At 37.1% G+C, this 23,794-nt stretch overlaps 1 protein-coding gene across 3 annotated transcripts in view; it reads right to left on the reverse strand.

Moving 5' to 3' along the window:
• The window catches only part of slc25a26 (solute carrier family 25 member 26), a 116,599-nt gene extending 95,290 nt beyond the window's left edge, over positions 1–21,309 (reverse strand). For 2 of the 3 annotated variants that reach the window (XM_061923446.2, XM_061923444.2), the window contains exons 1-5: positions 21,148–21,309; positions 17,029–17,185; positions 11,815–11,933; positions 4,094–4,198; positions 3,326–3,373 (exon numbers count right to left, since the gene is read on the reverse strand). In XM_061923446.2, coding sequence (XP_061779430.1) covers positions 3,326–3,373; positions 4,094–4,198; positions 11,815–11,933; positions 17,029–17,185; positions 21,148–21,180 — 462 coding nt within the window. In that variant the 5' untranslated portion in view covers positions 21,181–21,309. The remainder of the gene's footprint in view (positions 1–3,325; positions 3,374–4,093; positions 4,199–11,814; positions 11,934–17,028; positions 17,186–21,147) is intronic. The other variant, XM_061923445.2, reaches the window with a different exon arrangement.
• Positions 21,310–23,794: the final 2,485 nt, after the last annotated feature.

Consider the following 23,794-nt stretch of genomic DNA (forward strand, 5'->3'; position numbering starts at 1 on the left):
GTTCTTTCCTCTTAAGGAAAAAATGCAGGAACAAAAATTAGTTACGCAATGCCTGACATCATGAACCAATAGTTTAAAATATGTGCTTTTAGGTACAGTTACACACCACCTTCTAACTCCTGTCGAGCCTCCTCTTCCCCTAATGTGGTATCATGCCCATCACAAATGCTTTCTGAAGGTTGTGTAATGAATATATAGCACAGGTAGGACCCCAATTAGTTGGCGGGCAAGGGTGTTCGGCAGCACGCCGTAGCACATAAACAAACTTATCTTGACAGTGTCGCTTGGCAAGAAGAGGGAGCGTGCGAAGAGGGCAAAGTGAAAATGAATTACCTTCCTGACAAACGTCAAAGCCAATCACCACACAGGATCCTTTGCTGTTGCTGCGCCACATATCCCTGCCGCCGTGTTGCGATTCATCTGCCTGCGTTAGTATGCACACAGGCCGTGCGCCTGCCTACAAATGTATTCATTTATTCAGAGTCCCTCCGAGAAATCACAGTGTCTTGTTGTCCTTTTTTCCCCCAGCTGTCCAGATGGAATTTGCGTGAATAACATCAGTTTAGTGAGGCAGAAAATAAGTACAGGCCAGCACAGAGGAGGGGACTAGATTACGCGCTTACCCACCTCCTCCCCAAAAAAGAAAGACAAGTGTCACCTTCATATACCTAGTTGTGTGTCGGACTTCTTTTCTCAGTCAGATAGCAGGCAAGCAGAAGTGGAACTTTGGGAGGTAGTAAAACTTTAGTACACCTTTGAAAACTATAGAAAAGTACTGGGGTCAAATGCAACGCCCTGGGGGCCAGCTCTGACCCGCCATATCATTTAATGTGTGTGTGTAAATAATGTGCATCAAAAAATACTTACGTAACAATATAAATATAACAATACAAAATATAACAACACAAAATGTATTCTTTTTTGCTATTTTGCCCAAAAAATGTGCATGAAATTGAATATATTTTGAAATATAATATTTGATCATGCAACAAAAATGTTATTGTAGACTGTATTAAAAAAAAAAAAATCTGTAAAATTTAAAATGTATACTTGAATATATACTTATACCTTGACTTATGATTTCAAAGCAAGATATCCATCATTTTGTACGTAAAAAATAAGGATTATACAGATGAACAATATAATAGCAACATTGAATGTGATAAATTATTTTAACAGCAGAAGATTGTTTGCAAATTACAACAACACAAAGCACTTTTTGGAACAATTCAACGAACCCTTCAAAGTGATCGCTGTCACAGAAACATGGATTGATGATAAAAAGGAATAGATTTTGATCTGGCAAATATGAACTACATTACATCCACAGAACTAACAAAAACGGAGAAGGAGTAGCTGTGTACGTGATGAAAAACCTGAACTACAAAATAGTAAAAAAACATGTCATTTGCTATTGATAATATCTTAGAATGCATAATCATTGAAATATGACATGAAAAAAGCAAAAACAAATTCATCAGTTGTATTTATAGATCACCTAAATCAACTATTGAAACATTGGAAGATTGAATCAAGGCAAATTTTATGGACACTTGTTTAAAAAAAATATTTTCTTTTGTGGTGACTTTAATATTGACATATCGAACCCTAATAAGCAAAAATCCATTAATGACTTCACCGATACAATGTATAGCATCAGTTTATATCCTAAAATCACAAAGCAAAGCAGAATCACAGGACACTGTGCCACGCTTACCAATATTTTTATCAATGATTTTGATAACACTACAAGTTGTCTACTTATAACCAACGTTAGTGATCTTTTGCGATTTTCACAATATATGACGGAAACTATAAGAAGAGGAACTGGACGACAAAAAGACATTTCGAAGACTATGCACAGAGAAGACTATGATTGCTTTCATAAATGAGCTAAGAGACCGCCAGGAAGGCGAGAAACAGTTTTTATTTCAACCGTGCCTTCCGTCAAAAGTCTGAGGACTGACCACTCTGTTCCTGTCTTCACAATAAAAGTGGTGCTCTATCCTGCCTGTGTTAACAAAATAAGAGTGTCCGAAAGCTAGCGCAAACAACCTAGCAAGCCACGGAGTTTGCCATCAATGTATTTCTTGTGAAATGTATAAAAACGAGTATGGAAGCTGGACAAACAGGATGCCAAAACCAACCACTTCAATGTGGTCTTGGACAGAAAGGAGGACTTTTTTTCTCCCCCACAAAGTAAAATTGAAAATGTGGAAGTTGTCAGCACTACTGTAAATCTTGTCTGATTCCAATCAATGCAAGTCATCAGAATCAGGTAATAAACCAAATACCACAATATAGTGAATTTGCAAACAGCTGAAATTATGCACAAAGCGAATTTTAACCTGCTACCCAAGAATATACAATAATTATTCTCAATAAAAGAGAAGAAATATAACCTTAGAGAAAAATGTAATGTAAAACATTTGTATGCACGTACAACACTTAAAACCTTTGGTATATCTGTATGCGGAATTAAATTGTGCAATGGATTAGGTAAAGAAATCAATCGTCTTGTATTTCTCCGAGTATAAAATGATCACTCTAGCACAGCCTACAACCTACAAGCACAGGACAATTGAATATCTTAGTTGCTCAGACAACAGTTTATCAAAGATCAGTTATCAATAAAGGTTTTTTGATCATTTTAATTTAAAATGGAAATTCTAACCATACTGTAGTTATCATTAATATTGTTTATCGTTTCATTCCTAGTTACAAGAGGCACTCTGAAGGCAGCCATAGTAGCGATGTGGCTTTCAATAAGAAGAAGGTTGACACACCTGAACTACAGTATCCATGTAGCACTTGTCTCGGAGACCATAAAATACAAAAAAAATGTAAATGTAAAGTATGAATGTAAATCTAACAATTAGCTAAATTTGTTCCTGACAAGTTAAAAAAAAAAAAAAAAAGATAACCCTGCAAAGAGACTAGATCTGACCAATCTAAGTCTAAAACTAGATCTGACCAATCTATGTCTATGAGCATGAACTGATTAAGCCTACTTGGATAAGAGGCGAAACGTCTTTCAAACCAAACCAAATAGTCCACTTGTGATCAATTGAATGCCCTGAGATTACAATGACCTGGATTATTGAGAACATCTCTAGACACACAGACAAAACTGTATAAAACCCGCCTAATTTGTGGCAATTTTTTACCAAACAAAAATGTCATATTTTCAATCAGTAAGTTAAAATAAGCTAAAAAATAAGCAGTATATTGTATACTGTATATTTAAACCAGTGTCGTTTTCAAAAAAAGAGATATTAGATGAGCAAATACAAGTAAAGAGAGTGAAGAAGAGAAATAATCCCACCTCTCTGAGAAGAGTACTCCTGAATCCTCTATACAGGCCTCGGACACCCTGTTATTGAAAAAGAAAAACAGAAATAAACATGTCTGAATATTGAATTTCAGGCACAATAGCAATGTGAATAAACCATCAACAAAGTTATACATTTGCACTGTTTCAAAGAAAAACTAAACCATAGGTCTCTCAATGTTTCAAATTATCCTTATCTGACAAATATACAGTATATACGTAACATAAGCAAGCCCTTCTGAACAGGATTTAGGGATTAAACAATTCAGTATTCCAGATTTAGCAATAACGTTGTTACATTAGATTAATAGGCCACTTCGACTGCGTCTCTACTCTGTTAGTTATGTTGAAGTTTTTAGCGCTTTCATATCGAGTCTACTGACAGATAAGTTAAAATTATACGCTACTTCTTATTAGAAATAGCAACAGCAAGGATGCATGCGCATGTACGAACCAGTCTGCCCCACAACAAGGCGATAGAAAAAAGTACACTATAAATAACTTTGGACAACAACTGGATAAAAATTGAAAACTCGCGCAAAGCTCTTGGGGTAAACCTCTATCATATTTATAAATCATCACTGTTTTACCAAATCATGTGAAAATGGTGATAAAAACAAAACATGCTAAACATGGCCTAAGGCTTTTAAATGGTAAAATACAATGATTGACTGTCGACATACAATATAATTAAGTATCATTATGGGCAGAGAAATAGATGTTGTAGATAAATCAAGTTCCTCTTGTGGACAAATGCAGTACCTCTTCTCGGAGTGTAACCACAAGCATGTGGTATGTGCTGGATGAGGGTGTGGCCTGGGTCCGCTGTTTGACCACCTCTGTGGGCACTCGGATCAAACACGCCACCTATAGGAGGGAAGAGAAAAGTTTATTGCTAACAATGATAGGTTCTAAACGTTGGCCCGTAAAGTACAAGCTGTTGAACTATGTAACTATTATAATCTGTAATAGTTGTACTTCTAAAATACCACTCACGATCTCAAAACGCTGTTCCATTTAAAACATTTTTTTTTTTTTGCATTGCAGTACCTGATATTAGCCTGTGGATGTTTATTGTTCCATGTGGCAGGGGTTTCAAACTAAGGGAATAGTTACAGAGAGCCCGCAGGAAATCAGGTGTTTATTAGCCAATTAACATGGCAGAACGAACAGCAGACATGGCACCTGAGCAACAGGTAAAAAGGTCGTACATAACATCAGGCATACGCTGTCTGTATCTAAACAACATGTGCTGACATTAAACACACACAGAGTTCCACCTCATCAACCATACATCCAAAAACAGACAGACAACCAAAAGGTAAAAAAGACAGATATGAATAGTTGGCATAATATCTCCTATCACCCAAAAGGCAGGTTAAGCTTCCTAACTGGCAACTTAATTTTCCTCTTATCCTGCTCCTGAGTGAGGACATCGGTGAGCCACCTCCCTGCTGTGACTCCCCTCAGTCCGACAGATGCCAGATTGTCAGTGTCACTCCCACCACTCGAGCTGCAATAAAAAAGAAATACGAGCCTTTTCACTTTTGCTCCATCTCGTGATTCAGCGTCAAGCCTCGAAAAAAAGTTTAAGGAGATGGTCTCTTGAGGATATTGCTCTTAATCGCTACTACTATGCGGGGGTAAAGGCTACCCACAGCAGCTGTTTTTTAGACCTGTCAACCACTGATCCTACCATACACCAAGGACGACTTAGCTGCAGTTTTGTGATTAAGGGAAAGAAGACGTTTACAGCTGTTGCACATAAAACATGCTTAGTTTGCATACTGTTTCAAAATCAAAATATATTTCTGCATTCTTGCATTGTCAATGTGGAGTTGTTTTTACCATAACCGTCTTGCTATATGAGCAAAAACAAAAACAAAAATTTCAAATAAGGAAAGCTAAGAGTGACTATTCAATTTAACCATGGAGCAATAGCACCATCATGTGGCAAAAAAACAAACCTAATGTCAACTATGCATGCTGCAATCATGTACAACAGTGGTTATCAAACTTTTTTCAGTGATGTACCCCCTTTGAATATTTTTTTAATTCAAGTACCCCCTAATCAGAGCAAAGCATTTTTGGTTGAAAAAAAGAGATAAAGAAGTAAAATACAGCACTATGTCATCAGTTTCTGATTTATTAAATTGTATAACAGTGCAAAATATTACTAATTTGTAGTGGTCTTTCTTGAACTATTTGGGGGAAAAAAAGATATAAAAATAACTAAAAACGTGTTGAAAAATAAACAAGTGATTCAATTATAAATAAAGATTTCTACACAAAGAAGTAATCATTAACTTAAAGTGCCCTCTTTGGGGATTGTAATAGAGATCCATCTGGATTCAGGAACTTAATTCTAAACATTTCTTCACAAAAAAAGAAATCTTTAACATCAATATTTATGGAACATGTCCACAAAAAATCTAGCTGTCAACACTGAATATTGCATTGTTGCATTGTAATGAATGGAATAGCCTACTTGATTTGATGTTCAGTTTATGAACTTACATTCATATTTTATTGAAGTATTATTCAATAAATATATTTATAAAGGATTTTTGAATTGTTGCTATTTTTAGAATATTTAAAAAAAATCTCACGTACCCCTTGGCATACCTCCAAGTACCCCCAGGGGTACACGTACCCCCATTTGAGAACCACTGATGTACAAGATATCATTGACCATGCATTTAGTGAAGTAACCACATTGCATGCCATGTTTTGCCTAAACATATCCTTCCAAATATCGAAGTAATGTGACTAAATAAAGATAAAATAATTACTAGAAGAACAGGACAGAGTGCCTGTATAGCACTGCTTCACAATTATTTTCTGTTACGCACCCCAAGGAAGAAAAAAACATTTGGAATTGCAACTGTATGCAAAATCTACTAAACAATATTTGCAAATGAGACTCTGAAATGTAAGAAAACCAGATATAAAAAAACATATCTCACTGATAAATTTTAGATTTAAAAAAATTAGATTTTATAATGAAACAAACATAAATAAATTGGTGCCGATTCAAATGTGAAAAGGTACCCATCCCTATTAAGGAGCAAACCATCAGAAGGCATGGCAATTTAAACATATTATAAATACTGTTGGCATGGCTAACTAACTCATGCAAAAAGGAACTTGACGTTCCCCTTTTCCTGTGATGCGTTTAATCTTGTTTCCTTCTTTCACACAATTATTATAGATATTTTGGGACATTTAAGTATGGTACAACCACAGAACAGACATTTTAAAAGAGGAAATATTCTCATTCGGGGTAACACGTTTCACCATCTGAACAAGTCTCATGACCTTTGTAAGCTTCAAGTTAAAAAAGAATACAAAAAGAGCAAAACGAAAGTGCCAAAAACGAAGAAGGGGGAAAAGTAGGTCATGCAGAAAAAGACAAGGTAACTATGAGGACACTGCATATCTCCCAACTTTGAAACAATAGCCAATAAATCACAGAGTGCGGTGACACTCCGAGGCGTGGAGTTCAGTGCCAACTTCAAGTAGCTGCCAGTTTGACCACCAAAGACCCTCCCCTCTTCCAATTGCCCCCCTACCTTGTCATGCCACACTACATTTTCCAGTACACCCTCCTGCAGATGTTTGGTAAGAGGAGAGGGAGGGGCGTATGGATGCGGGAGAAGGCCGCCGCCTGGCTTTGACAAATGAGCTTTCATGCCAGACGTCGAGCGAATGGGAATGAAGATAAATCTGATCTAATGTCTGGATAACAGCCTGCGAGAGCCTGACAGCCACCATCATCTTACACATTCTTTATGGGTGCCCCAAACATCAAGACACGGACGTTTGGGAAGTGGGGGTTTCTGTCATTGTCTTGACCAATGCATCTTCTCTGTTTAACTTTTCTACCAATCAAGCATTATTCGTTTATGTGCTAAACCAACCGATGAGTAGGTTATTGTAGAAATGCTTGTAATTATCACAATGATAATATCTAATTATTTGTAGTCTATTGGTTGACTGGTCTCACATGTAGGCAGTGTGGCGTGGGTTCTTAACATCGCTCAGTGACAGTGCGGATGGTTGTCGGTCGCTCTTTTTCATGACTGTGTAGTCCTCGGTCAGCGAGGACAGACGTCACCAGCTCCCAGCGACCCAAGTTGTAAAAATAGATGGATGGACATTTTTAATGGAGGCATTGTTGAAATGTAGCTCATAAAATTGACCGTAAAAAATGGGTTCCTTTTATTGATATTAATCGCGTTGGGCTGACTGATGGTTCAATGGTAAACTGTTGTCTGTAAGTCAATAAATGCAAAAAGTAATGCCTCAACTTACAAGGTTAAAAAGCTCTTAACTCAACACACTTGTATCTAAAATCAATGTCTCCCATTGAAATGAATTCAAATATATTTTATTGGTGCTTTTTAACACACATGTTAAGATAAGACTAATTGTACGACAACAATACAATTGCTATTAATTGGTTCCGGACATGACAGGGATAAATTAATTTCCACGAAGTAGGAATCATAAATCATACACAAAATATTGTCATAGCTAGAGCTTTCAAAAAAACAATTTACCACCTTCTAAATATGTTTTTCAACATTATGAGAACCCTCTAGACATGAAAGAACACCCTTTAGTTACCTTCACACTCTTTCAATCCAATAAAGCTGCACCAATACAGCTGTCTGACGCTGAGCCAATCAGTGCCCCCTGATACTGGAGAGCGCACTCTGCTTGGTTTGGTCTCATCTAGTGGCCAATACTACTATAGTATTGATATTTTTAATTTACTCAGCCCTTTTTATGTTTGAAAATGCTTGGCCAAAATGTAGAATATGCAAAAAAAATAGAATAAGATCCAAAGAAAATCAATGATGTTCTGAAGCCACAGTATTTGAAGCGCAATCTGTCAAAGGACGATTGTACTTTTAATAACTGCAGTAGTTTTTTGAACTAATATAATAATAATGTGCAACATTTACCTTGGAGCGTGCACTTCTGCAGTATCTCCTTTCAGCTGCATCTCAATAAAACACAATCAGCAGCTTTAACCATATTTTCATGGATACATGTCCGCTGTTTAGATATTATTTTAGCATCCATGGCTAGTGTTAGACTCATTCAGCTTCAGTATGGTGCAGACTAGCAATGATACGCTCGAATTGCTTTGACAAGTTATTAACACTCCCCGTCATGTTTTTAATGATTTTGTTCTTTAACTCAAAGTATACCATCTACTTCTTCATGTCAACACCTTCCTTCCCATGGTGGGGAAAACAAAGTTATGTCCATCTCTAGTCATATGCAAGTGCTGGCAAGCAAGACCAGATATTTTTGTAGGATATTACGGGGGTTCACTGTGACATTTGCTCCATCAACAAATGGCGAAGATGTTTGTAATTCAAATTTTAGCATAACAATAAGCCGAGACACAGCTCTTATCGCAAAACATTCTTAATTTGGGGCACTCTTAAGTTGAGGTACTACTGTAAAAAAATCATTCTCAATCATAGATAAGTATTTAAATCGTATTATCTAGAACAAAACAATTTTTGATTAATGGGCATTCCTCTTTAAAGCACTTTAACTTTAAAGGGGAACAGCATACTCATTTTAAGCATACGGCGGCGCATTATTTTCAAAAACGCATCACAACGTTCGCTTTTTACTTCAACAACATCACTGGTTATTATTCACTGTGGACTTCATAAGAGCCAACAAACATAATAAAACATCACTCACTGTACAATGTCTGCTGTCACTAGGAAGCCGACCATAAGGATGTTGTTATATTCCCATTTAGATGAAGAATTATTCATAATCCTCACAAAAAAAAGGGAGGGTGAAACCAAGCGCAGACCACTCATGTCTTTCTCTCCATATTTGGGTCCAATTTGAATGCCAAAGTTGACCAACTCGTCAGACTAGGGCTGGGCAATATGGCCTTTTTTTAATATCTCTGTATTTTTAGGCCATGTCACGATACACGATATATATCGCGATATTTTGCCTTAGCCTTGAATGAACACTTGATGCATATAATCACAGCAGTATGATGATTCTATGTGTCTACATTAAAACATTCTTGTTCATACTGCATTAATATATGCTCATTTTAAACTTTCATGCAGAGAGGGAAATCACAACTAAGTCAATTTACCAAAACTGTATTTTTTTAAACAGTTATTAAGCAGTGGCACAAACATTCATGTCATTTCATAACAGAAAGTGCAAGATTGTCAGAGACATTTTAAAACAAGCTATTAGTGCACTTTTGTGCATGATGTCACTAAGATGACATATCAAAACAACACTAAATTAAAGTGCACTTTTTGTACAGAACGCCACTACAATAGTTTAAAACAAATAAAGTGCACTTTTGTGCATGATGTCACACAAGATATTTCAATAACTGTCAAATAAAAATGAGCTGCATAATAGGAAATCAAATTGTGTCCGTCCTTTGCTATGTGGTAGGTTCCGGCGGACGTTATCTCCCTATGTCGTGGACTATTTTTTCATACGGTGTTGATATGGAAATGGTTGCCTCTGCATTTTGTTGGTGTGGCACCGAACGGAAATGTTGACATGCGGAGTAAACGCTCTTCATTCTCTAGCAGGTGACTTTTCAAATGATGCTACATATTAGCAGTAATGCTACTCTTTGTAGCATTACGCAGCTACGCTTTTGCCCCACACTTGACAAATTACGGTTGTCTGTTCGACATATTCCCACTTGAAGCCAAACCACCGCCAGACGATGGACCCTGTGCTGTTTTTCTTGGGAATTAATTATTCCTTTAGTTGTTACCAGATTCGCACCTTCTTTCTCTCGTATTACCACTCGCACTACAGCTAACGTTACCCATGCTGCTACCTCTCTGCTCCGCGAGTGTGTATACGTATGGGACGTATGTAAGAAGGTGCGCTTGTTTAAGTCTCTGTGAGAAGGAGAGACTAGAAAGAGTGAGAAGAGCCTGTAGTGTAATGGCAGTAGCTAAAAGCAACTGCGTGAGAACGTATACTCGAATATCACGATATAGTCATTTTCTATATCGCACAGAGACAAACCCGCGATATATCGAGTATATCGATATATCGCCCAGCTCTACGTCTGACTATGTCCTCATCCTTCTACTGTCAAGGTGAGAGGCATTATTTATGATCAAAATAAACCTTCATGAGCTCCGAGGCGAGAAAGCAGCTCACCAGTCGATGATGTCAGCATAGCAGCACAAGCGGTTAACTCCCTATGATCGCGGTGCTGCTATAAATAGTTCGTCTGCGTTAGCGCTTACAATAACAATATCACTAAAACTTGGTTAATATTCAAGTCACAAAAATGTAAATGGAGTATTGTTGTCGCATTTTGGATGTTTACTTATAGGGCTTTATGGGCGGAATAGAGGACCTCCCATTTGCTCCATTGTAAGCAGACTTATTTACGAGTTAGGATGCTTTATAAAAAAAATAAAAAATAAAAATAAAAACATCCGTTTTCTTGTCTCTCATAATGATTGTGAACGATAGGCAAAATTCCAAAAAAAAGTGCAGTTCCCTTTAATAGTAAAGAACAAAAGCCTTTCAGTCTTCTCATTCATGCAGCACTTGGAACAATAGCTAACTATAGTGCAACAACTTAACAAAAAACTAAAACAATACATCTAATAAACGTAATAATGTTCATTCCCATCTAAGTAATATATGGCTGTGATTGCATAAAAGAGCCACCATTTAGGCCGTCGTAAGGTACTCATTTCATGGCTAAGCCCAAAGATTACTCTCTTTGAAGAGAACACATCCAGAAGCCAGACTCCAGAGGGATAAAGAATCTGCTCAGATCCACACTCAGGATTTGATTGTTTGATGTGCTCAAATCCAGAGCGGTGGGAAATAGGTTCAAGCTAGTCGCAACCTTGGCCTCACCTTTCACACTTATCAGGGTTTAGCTAGAACAATAAGTGTACATTTCTGCTGCACTGATGGCTCTGTTAAAAAATGATAGTGCTGCACTAATGTGAGAGTAGCGTGAACTCAACAGTGACGCACCCCAGGGACGGACTGTACACCCTCCCACAGGGAATACTCATATTTCATAAACGTGCACAAATTACATCAATCCAAAAGCCATGAATACTGAAAACCCCGTACTGTGGTATAGCAGGGGGCAGCCTCTTTTCCGTACCCCCTATGCCTTTCCTTCCACACTTCATGCCAATATGAATACCAGTTGCCCACTGTGAGTGACTGGGAGAGGATAGGTTGAGGAAATTATACTGCGCCTAGGTTTCAGTCACTGGTAGAGTCTTAAGCCTATGCTGTGGAAGTAAATGGAGTCACTGGATCTTTTTTTTTTTTCAAACCCAGCTGGTGGTGTAAATGCAAGGATTGTCTGGAGGAAATCCACTAAACTCACCCAGCTGGACACTCTGGCCTTACGCCGGAACCACATACACAAAAACAACAAAGTACAGACAAATAAGCAACACGCTTACCATTTCACCCAAGGAGGCAGCAAGCATGTGCGTAACAGGTGCTACCGATGGCTTGGCGAGCACTCCACAAGAGCCAAGAAGGGACTTTGCACAGTCGTAGGTGGCAAAAAAGGCAGCCGCTGAAAACATGCAGAACCATAGTGATCTTTAAAATGGTTGTTTGACCACAATATCTCAATTGAGATGCCTCCCTATCTGCAACTAGATGGGATTGTGTGTGTGCGTGTGGGACATCTCATACAACAACAATAGCATTCTTGCTAGGATAAGTTAGGTGTATAACTTTTAAAAAAAATATTGAAATTGCTGATGTGCGAGACGAAGTGGATTTATGGATTTCACTCTAATAAAAAAAAAAGGCATAAAATATGCAATTCTCTGCATCTAATGTTGACAACATGGTTGTTTTTTTTTATTCTACAATGTAAAATCTGTGTCCAAACAAGATTATACATATATCATTCATATAACTATAAATCTCTCAGACCCGTTACCACTTTGCAAAGGTGTTCCGCAAGGTTCTACAAACCCCGTTTCCATATGAGTTGGGAAATTGTGTGAGATATAAATATAAACGGAATACAATGATTTGCAAATCCTTTTCAACCCATATTCAATTGAATGCACTACAAAGACAAGATATTTGATGTTCAAACTCATAAACTTTTTTTTTTTTTTGCAAATAATAATTAACTTAGAATTTCATGGCTGCAACACGTGCCAAAGTAGTTGGGAAAGGGCATGTTCACCACTGTGTTACATCATCTTTTCTTTTAACAACACTCAATAAACGATTGGGAACTGAGGAAACTAATTGTTGAAGCTTTGAAAGTGGAATTATTTCCCATTCTTGTTTTATGTAGAGCTTCAGTCATTCAACAGTCCGGGGTCTCAGCTGTCGTATTTTACGCTTCATAATGCGCCACACATTTTCGATGGGAGACAGGTCTGTACTGCAGGCGAGCCAGGAAAGTACCCGCACTCTTTTTTTACGAAGCCACGCTGTTGTAACACGTGCTGAATGTGGCTTGGCATTGTCTTGCTGAAATAAGCAGGGGCGTCCATGAAAAAGACGGCGCTTAGATGGCAGCATATGTTGTTCCAAAACCTGTATGTACATTTCAGCATTAATGGTGCCTTCACAGATCTGTAAGTTACCCATGCCTTGGGCACTAATGCACCCCCATACCATCACAGATGCTGGCTTTTGAAATTTGCGTCAATAACAGTCTGGATGGTTTGCTTCCCCTTTAGTCCGGATGACACGATGTCGAATATTTCCAAAAACTATTTGAAATGTGGACTCGTCAGACCACAGACCACTTTTCCGCTTTGCATCAGTCCATCTTAGATGATCTCGGGCCCAGAGAAGCCGGCGGCGTTTCTGCATGTTGTTGATAAATGGCTTTCGCTTTGCATAGTAGAGCTTTAACTTGCACTTACAGATGTAGCGACAAACTGTATTTAGTGACAGTGGTTTTCTGAAGTGTTCCTGAGCCCATGTGGTGATATCCTTTAGAGATTGATGTCGGTTTTTGATACAGTGCCGTCTGAGGGATCGAAGGTCACGGTCATTCAATGTTGGTTTCCGGCCATGCCGCTTACGTGGAGTGATTTCTTCAGATTCTCTGAACCTTTTGATGATATTATGGACCGTAGATGTTGAAATCCCTAAATTTCTTGCAATTGCACTTTGAGAAACGTTGTTCTTAAACTGTTTGACTATTTGCTCACGCAGTTGTGGACAAAGTGGTGTACCTCGCCCCATCCTTTCTTGTGAAAGACTGAGCATTTTTTGGGAAGCTGTTTTTATACCCAATCATGGCACCCACCTGTTCCCAATTAGCCTGCACACCTGCGGGATGTTCCAAATAAGTGTTTGATGAGCATTCCTCAACATTATCAGTATTTATTGCCACTTTTCCTAACTTCTTTGTCACGTGTTGCTGGCATCAAATTCTAAAGTTAATGATTATTTGAAAAAAAAAAATGTTTATCAGTTTGAACACCAAATATGTTGTCTTTGTAGCATATTCAACTGAATATGGGTTGAAAATGATTTGCAAATCATTGTATTCCGTTTATATTTACATCTAACACAATTTCCCAATTCATATGGAAACGGGGTTTGTATATTCGGTTCAACACTCATCAAAACATCAACAATCTAAGTCACACTATTGAAAACTCTCTTTACACATTTTTATGTCGATGACACAACCTTTTATATCTCAAGCTCTTCCTCCTTCCTTTGTCTGAGCCACAGACAAGTTTTACTTACATTCAGAATGCACTTTGTTGTTTGCAGTAACCACTGAACATAAGACTAAATGTATTATTTTTGACAGAATCCTACCGCAAATCTATCATCCCAGCAATGTTTAGTCTCTTAATTGCTATGCTGTACAACACTTTTTTTGGAATTTTGCCTATCGTTCACAATCATTATGAGAGACAAGTTTTTTTAACGTTTTTTTTTTTTTTCTGCATTTGAACTCGTAAATAAATGTAAATAAAAGTATATTTACAATGCAGTCAATGGGAGGTCCTCTATTCTGACCATAAAGCACTCTAAATAACCATCCAAAAAGCCCCAACAATACTCCATTTACATTTTGTGACCTGAATTCTAAGTATTAGTGATATTGTTATTACAAGCGCTAATGCAGACAAACAATTTTTATCGGCGCACTGTCACAGAGTGCTAACTAGCATGTTGTTGCTATATTGAAGTCATGAGCTGGTGAGCTGCCTCCTTGCCTCGGATGGGGTAAAAGTTTATTCTATATCATAAAAATTGCCTCTCACCTCAGGACATAATCCGAAAAGTTGGTCAACTTTGGCATCAAATTCAGACACGAAAACACGCTTGGTTCCACCCCCTTTGTTCTTCTCAAGGATTATGAATAATTTTTCATCTAAACGGGAATATAGGAACATTCTAACAGTCGACATCCCAGTGACAGCAGACAATGTACAGTAAGCTATGTTTTTTTTTATATTTGTTGGCTTTCATTAAGTTTGCAGTGAGTAATAATCAGTGATGTTGTCGAAGGAAAAAGCCAACGTAGTGATGCATTTGTAAAATTAATGCTCCGCCATAGGCTTCAAATGAGCAAAATACGAAAATATGAGATGTTATTATAAATGCGCAGGTTACTACATTACATACAGTATATACTTACAGCGTGTACATAAAATCCTGATGGAGGTGTTTTGATGTTGTTTTAATTTCTTTACAGGCAGAATAGAGCAACCCCCATAGGCTTCATTGTAAGCAGACATTTGCTCGCATTTATTTACTAGTTAGAGTGTATTAAAAAACATGTGTGTTTGTCTTACATAAGGATTGTGAATGATAAGACAAAAAAAAAGTGCAGTTCTGCTTTAAAGGGGAACATTATCACAATTTCAGAATGGTTAAAACCATTAAAAATCAGTTCCCAGTGGCTTATTATATTTTTAGAAGTTTTTTTCTAAATTTTACCCAACACGCAATATCCCTAAAAAAAGCTTCAAAGTGCCTGATTTTAACCATCGTTATATACACCCGTCCATTTTCCTGTGACGTCACATAGTGAAGCCAACACAAACAAACATGGCGGAAAGAACAGCAAGCTATAGCGACATTAGCTCGGATTCAGACTCGGATTTCAGCGCCTTAAGCGATTCAACAGATTACGAATGTATTGAAACGGATGGTTGTAGTGTGGAGGCAGGTAGCGAAAACGAAATTGAAGAAGAAACTGAAGCTATTGAGCCATATCGGTTTGAACCGTATGCAAGCGAAACCGACGAAAACAACACGACAGCCAGCGACACGGGAGAAAGCGAGGACGAATTCGGCGATCGCCTTCTAACCAACGATTGGTATGTGTTTGTTTGGCATTAAAGGAAATTAACAACTATGAACTAGGTTTACAGCATATGAAATACATTTGGCAACAACATGCACTTTGAGAGTGCAGACAGCCCAATTTTCATCAATTAATATATTCTGTAGACATACCCTCATCCGCGCTCTTTTCCTGAAAGCTGATATGTCCAGTTTTGGAGTTGATGTCAGCAGGCCAGGGAAGCTAGGGTCGATAGGGGGTTTAGCTCGCTCGTCTGCGGGAACAAACTGCCGCCATTGCTTGCTGTGCTACCGAGGTCCTTTGTCCCTGAATTGCTCACACACTCCGGCAGATTCAATGGGGGTCTGGCGGCAGATTTCTTTGACTTTATCGTTGGAAATGCATCTGCCTTGAGTGTCGCAGGATATCCACACATTCTTGCCATCTCTGTCGTAGCATAGTTTTGTCGGTAAAGTGTGCGGAACAAACGTCCAATTTCTTGCCACTTTCGCATCTTTGGGCCACTGGTGCAACTTGAATCCGTCCCTGTTCGTGTTGTTACACCCTCCGACAACACACCGACGAGGCATGATGTCTCCAAGGTACGGAAAACAGTCGAAAAAACGGAAAATAACAGAGCTGATTTGACTCTGTGTTTGAGAAAATGGCGGATTGCTTCCTGATGTGACGCAACGTTAGGACGTCATCGCTCCGAGAGCGAATATTAGAAAGGCATTTAATTCGCCAAAATTCACCCATTTAGAGTTGGGAAATAGGTTAAAAAAATATATGGTCTTTTTTCTGCAACATCAAGGTATATATTGACGCTTACATAGGTCTGGTGAGAATGTTCCCCTTTAAAACTCACTAAAAATCTTTATTCAAAAAGTTAGTGAGGGGAAATATGCTCGACTGATGCACCTGTTTTTGACCTGTATTACATTTATACAAATACTGTGTAATGTAATCACATTACACTGTGCAGCTTGTTGTGTACTTGCTTTTTCTCTGTTTTAACTTTGTTGTCTGCTGCCTTTTGATCATTGTAAATTGGAAGTAGCATTTCTATAGCATTGTCCATTGAGAAGATATAGTTAAATGGTTGTTACAATGTGTGGTGTGTACTCACTTCTGTGAGATATTGTACGGTGAAATCACAAGTACTATTACTAACTACAAATTCATTTGAATGTGATCCAAAAACAACTGTGTTTTATGCACAAAAAATCTGACAGATGACTATGAATCCATTATCACAGTATGTTATTGTTACCACCATTTGCAAGCTGTACAATAGACTGTAAATCCTAACAGTTACTTGATGAACAGGAAAACAATCAACTGCATGGTTCAGCTGGGATCACAATCACTCTCTTACCATTGGGAAACGAGCCGAGAGCAGCAGATGGGACCCCTGCGTAGATTCCTCTGAAGCCCCCAGCCTTGTAGAAACCTTGCTGGCTCTGCAGTCTGGTCTTAATAGTATCCAGAGGAAAGAGGGTAAGATCCACACACATCCCTGCACAACCTCCAGCCTAGAGAGGCAAGATAAATAATATTGTAATCAATACATTAACAGTCAGGTACTGTTTTACCCTACGGTAGTATGACAAACATTAACTATTTTTTGTAGGGTCGCAGCAAATTATTATTTTAGTAATCGAGTAATCTATTGATTAGTTTGTCCGATTAATCGAATAGTTGGATAAGCCTCAATGCGTATTTCAGGAAAAATAGTTTAAACAACAGCTCTTCTACTTGCCATTACCCTTTTTTTCCTAATAAATAAATAATATTAAATCAATGCCGTAAAGCGCTTTGAGTCACTTGAGAAAAAGCGCTATATAAATGTAATTCACTTCACTTCACTTCAAATGCACATCATCAACATTGAAATTTAATTTCTAACATGTGTGCATGAACAAAAAATTTAAAAAAGTTAAGCTTCGTTCTAACCTAATTGATCGAATTAATCATTGTTTCTGATCTAATTTTTAGTACTTTCCGTACAAATTAAGTGAGTATATTATTTTCTTACAATAAGAGGAGCTGCATTTCCTACACTGCTTGCCCTCTTTAGAGTCACAGGTGAGCTGACTTCGGACAAAGGCGGGGTACCTAGAGATGGGAATATTTGGGCACCTCAGGATTCGATTACGATTCAAGAGCTACGATTTAATTAAAAATCGGTTAATGATGCATCTTTCATTTATGTATATTAATGCAGTTTTACATGTATTATCACTTGCAACTTTTAAAAACAGAGCATTTGTTATAAGAAACAGTAAATTAATTCCCATTATATTTATTAAATTAATAGAAATGTGTGTACAATTGGAATATAAGTGCCCTATAATAAAAGAAGCTGGTGGGATGTCTAGGTGAGGTGGCTCGCTGCAGTCAGACATATTTTAGAACTGTCTGCATTACTTTATTTACAGTAACTATATCGATTATTGACGTTTACTAATCAATGTTATAATCGTGCAAGTCCGAATTGCGATGCATCTAAATATCAATTATTTCCCCTACCTCAACAGGTCACCAACACGGACGGGGTACATAAACAGACTATAAGCATTTGATACCCTGCTTATTTTGGAACATTTAAAAAAACAAATGCATATTTTAGCAAAGAGAGCACCAACAGTTTCCTCTCGTTAAAACTTCTTACTGATGGAAATGTCCAAACTTTTTCCACCGAGGACCACATACAGAAAAGTAAAAAAATTGCGCAGGGCCACTTTGATGCATTTTGTACATCAAAGATGCTAACACCATTCAATGTACATCAGAATGTGCTGGGCTATATTGGAGAAAAAACATTTTCATCTTAGCTAATAGGTGACAAAGCAAATAGTTGTTATGTTGTTCTAATGTAATATACCTCATTAAAAATGCACGACATGAGAGCCAATACTTCTTTGGGTGTAACTTCATATAACTTTTTATATATCAACCTGGAATTTTAATTGATGAGCAGATATTCTTCCACAAATGATCCAATACATTTTTTCTGAGCGTCAGCAGAGTGATTAATTGCACCTAATTAAATTTATATCTTTATAACAAAATTAAGTTTGAACAATAACACCAACATATTTGATACACAGTACAGGCCAAAAGTTTGGACACCTTCTCATTTCAATGCGTTTTTCTTTATTTTCATGACTATTTACACTGTAGATAGTCCCTGAAGGCATCAAAACTATGACACCTGTGAAGTGAAAACCATTTCAGGTGACAACCTCTTGAAATACATATCACAGCAACATAATACCTTTATTTCGTTTATAGAAAAGAGCAATTCATATTATTTTTAAAGTAGGATATAGAGACCACACAAATCCACTCTTTTATTTTATTATTATTATTAGCCTTTATTTAACCAGGTAAAATCCCATTGAGATCAAAGATCTCTTTTCCAAGGGAGACCTGGCCAAGAGGGCAGCAGCAAGGTTACATTAAAAACAGTAAACAAATAAACAATTAGGTCAGGATTATTAAAACTAAAAGACATTGTAGAATTGCATACTCTATTAGTGATGTTCAAAGTGAGAAATAAAGTTCTTCCGAAGGACTTACAAAAGTTATTTGTGTTCACGTCTGAAGATGAGAATCACAGAAGGTCGCATGACTTTAAACATCCAAGAGCGCGAACAAATTTGAAACAAATGTGCTTGTCTGTTGTTGGTGTGAAAGCATGGAATTCTCTAAAGGAAGACTTAAAAAGTTGCAAGAATATTTTTTTATTTAAAAACAGTTACAAAAAGAGACAACTGGCATTGTATGAAACTGTTTTTTGATTTTGATTGGACGTGTCATTGTGAAAATGCTTAAACGAAAATTAAAAAACTATGTTGCAGTACGGGTGTTGGTGGAGGGAACAGTGATAAAGTCATCTAAAATAATTTGTGTTATAAAAGGGGGCAGATAAAAATAAGAATATTTTTCTTCCATTTGCTCCTTTCTGATCATGGAAATGTATAAGAAACCATTAAAAACAATGAAAGTGTGAACTGTACGTGGCTTGTATATATGCATTTTGATTGATTGATTGATTGATTGATCGATTGAAACTTGTATTAGTAGATTGCACAGTACAGTACATATTCCGTACAATTGACCACTAAATGGTAACACCCGAATAACAACATCCAGAAACGCCGCCGGCTTCTCTGGGCCCGAGATCATCTAAGATGGACTGATGCAAAGTGGAAAAGTGTTCTGTGGTCTGACAAGTCCACATTTCAAATTGTTTTTGGAAATATTCAACATCGTGTCATCCGGACCAAAGGGGAAGCGAACCATCCAGACTGTTATCGACGCAAAGTTCAAAAGCCAGCATCTGTGATGGTATGGGGGTGCATTAGTGCCCAAGGCATGGGTAACTTACACATCTGTGAAGGCACCATTAATGCTGAAAGGTACATACAGGTTTTGGAACAACATATGCTGCCATCTAAGCACCGTCTTTTTCATGGACTCCCCTGCTTATTTCAGCAAGACAATGCCAAGCCACATTCAGCACGTGTTACAACAGCGTGGCTTCGTAAAAAAAAAGTGCGGGTACTTTCCTGGCCCCCCTGCAGTCCAGACCTGTCTCCCATCGAACATGTGTGGCGCATTATGAAGTGTAAAATACGACAGCGGAGACCCCGGACTGTTTCCTCAGTTCCCAATCGTTTATTGAGTGTTGTTAAAAGAAAAGGTGATGTAACACAGTGGTGAACATGCCCTTTCCCAACTACTTTGGCACGTGTTGCAGCCATGAAATTCTAAGTTAATTATTATTTGCAAAAAAAAGATAAAGTTTATGAGTTAGAACATCAAATATCTTGTCTTTGTAGCGCATTCAATTGAATATGGGTTGAAAATGATTTGCAAATCATTGTATTCCGTTTATATTTACATCTAACACAATTTCCCAACTCATATGGAAATGAGGTTTGTAGTTTGATACTTTGGTATCAGGGAGGTGTAGCGTTTTCATGAAAGGAATGGAAATAAATGATGACGATGAAGCTCATCGAGAGAATGCCAAGAGTGTGCAAAGAAATAATCAGCGCAAAGGGTGGCTATTTTGGAGAAACTAGAATATAAAATAGTTTTCAGTTATTTTCACCTTTTTTTGTGTTAAGTACATAACTCCACATAGTTTTGATGCCTTCAGTGACAATCCACAATGTAAATAGTCATGAAAATAAATAAAACGCATTGAATTAGAAGGGGCGTCCAAACTTTTGGCCTGTATTGTATGGCAACAATTAATCATTAAAATGTGTTTTGTTTTGTTTTGGTTCAATCTTGTATCCAACATTTCAGTAACTGCTATTACAGTCGACATTTTAAAGTGACTCAAAGTCAAAATGTTTGTCTAAGTGACCAACAAATCCAGAGAGCCTGAAAGTAAAACAACGTTTCGTTGCCCGAATGATGTTCCCAGCGTAAGTGAAATACTGTGGAATTAAAAAAAAAGGCAACGTATATTTCCTACCACAAGAGACGCGACGAACTGTTGTCTCTCCATGTTCCGCTACCGACTCTTTCCCTCTTGTGAGACTCGCAAAGGTGCTCTTGACTACCATATGTTCATGTTTGACAAGAGAACTGGGATCATAACACGCCTGTCAAGGGCGCTGCCATGCTGACGGAACCACTTCCGCGTTGCGTCATGACGTAGGCAGTCACGTGACATAAATACGCCTCCGGAGCGGTTCCTCCCGCAGTACCTTGAAACAGTGAAAATATCGTTGAAGTAATAAATAAAGGTTGATATAAACAAATTAAATAAATAAAAAAATAATAATAAAAATAAAACACCCTAAAAACATCACAATGCTTATTGTAATTTGATATAACATAATATAATATATCAGTATATGTAATATACTGTACATATATTATGTAAACATTACGTATATATGTTATATTTTCATACATGCCAACCAGAGGTGGGTAGAGTAGCCAGAAATTGTACTCAAGTAAGAGTACTGTTACTTTAGAGATTTATTACTCAAGTAAAAGTAAGGAGTAGTCACTCAAATATTTACTTGAGTAAAAGTAAAAAGTATGTTGTGAAAAAACTACTCAAGTACTGAGTAACTGATGAGTAACATACACACACATATACATACATATATATATATATATATATATATATATATATATATATATATATATATATATATGTGTGTGTGTGTGTGTATATATATATATATATATATGTGTGTATGTATAAATATATATATATATATATACATACACACATATATATATACACACATATATATATATATATATATATATATATATATATATATATATATATATATATATATATATATATATATATATATATACACACACACATTTATATATGTATACACATATATATATACAGTATATAATTTATATTTATTTATTTTGCCGTTTTTGTTTACATGTTAAAGGTGTTTTAATGAATATACATGCATGTTTAACACAGATTCCTTTCTTTCATGAAGCCAAGAATATAAGTTGGTGTATTACCTGATTCTGATGACTTGCATTGATTGGAATCAGACAGCAGTGCTGATAGCGTCCACGTTTTCAAATGGAGGAGAAAAAAAGTTCCTCCTTTCTGTCTAATACCACATGAAAGTTGTTGGTTTTTGGCATCTTATTTGTCCAGCTTCCATATTCGTTTTTATACACTTTACAAGAAATACATTGGCGGCAAACTCCGTAGCTTGCTAGCTTGTTTGCGCTGGCTTTCGGAGACTCTTGTTTTGAAAGCGCAGGCGCGATGGAGCGGCACTTTTATTGTGAAGACAGGAACTGTGCAGTCAGTCTTTAGGCTTTTGACGAGATGTACGGTTGAAATAAAAAAAGGGTCTTTTTTCCTTCACCCTTTTGATTGATTGATTGAAACTTTTATTAGTAGATTGCACAGTACAGTATATATTCCGTACAATTGACCACTAAATGGTAACACCCGAATAAGTTTTTCAACTTGTTTAAGTCAGGTCATGTGACCGCCTGGCTCTGTTTGATTGGTCCAACGTCACCAGTGACTGCATCTGATTGGTGGAACGGAGTGAACGTCACCAGTGACTGTATTTGTTGAAACGCAGGCACTATGACAGACCAAAACAAACAAAGCGTGCATTAACAGATCGATAAAAATTAGTAGCGAGTAGCGAGCTGAATGTAGATAAAAGTAGCGGAGTAAAAGTAGCGTTTCTTCTCTATAAATATACTCAAGTAAAAGTAAAAGTATGTTGCATTAAAACTACTCTTAGAAGTACAATTTATCACAAAAGTTACTCAAGTAGATGTAACGGAGTAAATGTAGCGCGTTACTACCCACCTCTGATGCCAACCCTCCCGAATTTTCAGGGAGACTCCCGAAATTCAGCGCCTCACCCGAAAACCTCCCGGGACAAATATTCTCCCGAAAATCTCCCGATTGAGGCCACGCCCCCTCCAGCTCCATGCGGACCTGAGTGAGGACAGCCTTTTTTCACGACGGGAGGACAACAGGGTGACAAGAACTAAATCATCCAGACTAGAGATAAATTGTATTATTATGTTTATCTTACCTAAAAATAAATATATTTATTAATTTAAAAAAAAAAACGAAATACATTTTTACTATATTTTGCTAAAAACATCAAAATTAATTGTATTTTTATTTGTATTTTTTCTGACTCCTTATTACATCCAGCCATAGAATTATACATTAAAATAAACATATTTGAAATAATTCACTTTAAATTATCATAATAATTCATTTAAAATGACCATATTAAATTATTAAAATAATTGCTTGTTTATCAACAACTTTACCATTATATTCATTACAATTTGAAGCTCTCAGAAGCCAAGTTATCTTATATTCATGTTATATATATGCAAGTTTGAAGTATCAATTATCAAAACACAGATTTGTTTGCATATTTTCAGGATGTAGATATATATATATGTATATATATATATATATATATGTATGAAATACTTGGTGAATTCTAGCTGTCAATATACTCCACCCCTCTTAACCACGCCCCCAACCACGCCCCGCCCCACCACCCCGACCACGCCCCCACTCCCCACCCCCCCACCTCCCAAAATCGGAGGTCTCAAGGTTGGCAAGTATGTATATT

This window comes from Nerophis lumbriciformis, linkage group LG28 (genome assembly GCF_033978685.3).
Source record: "Nerophis lumbriciformis linkage group LG28, RoL_Nlum_v2.1, whole genome shotgun sequence".
Taxonomy (NCBI): Eukaryota; Metazoa; Chordata; class Actinopteri; order Syngnathiformes; family Syngnathidae; genus Nerophis; species Nerophis lumbriciformis.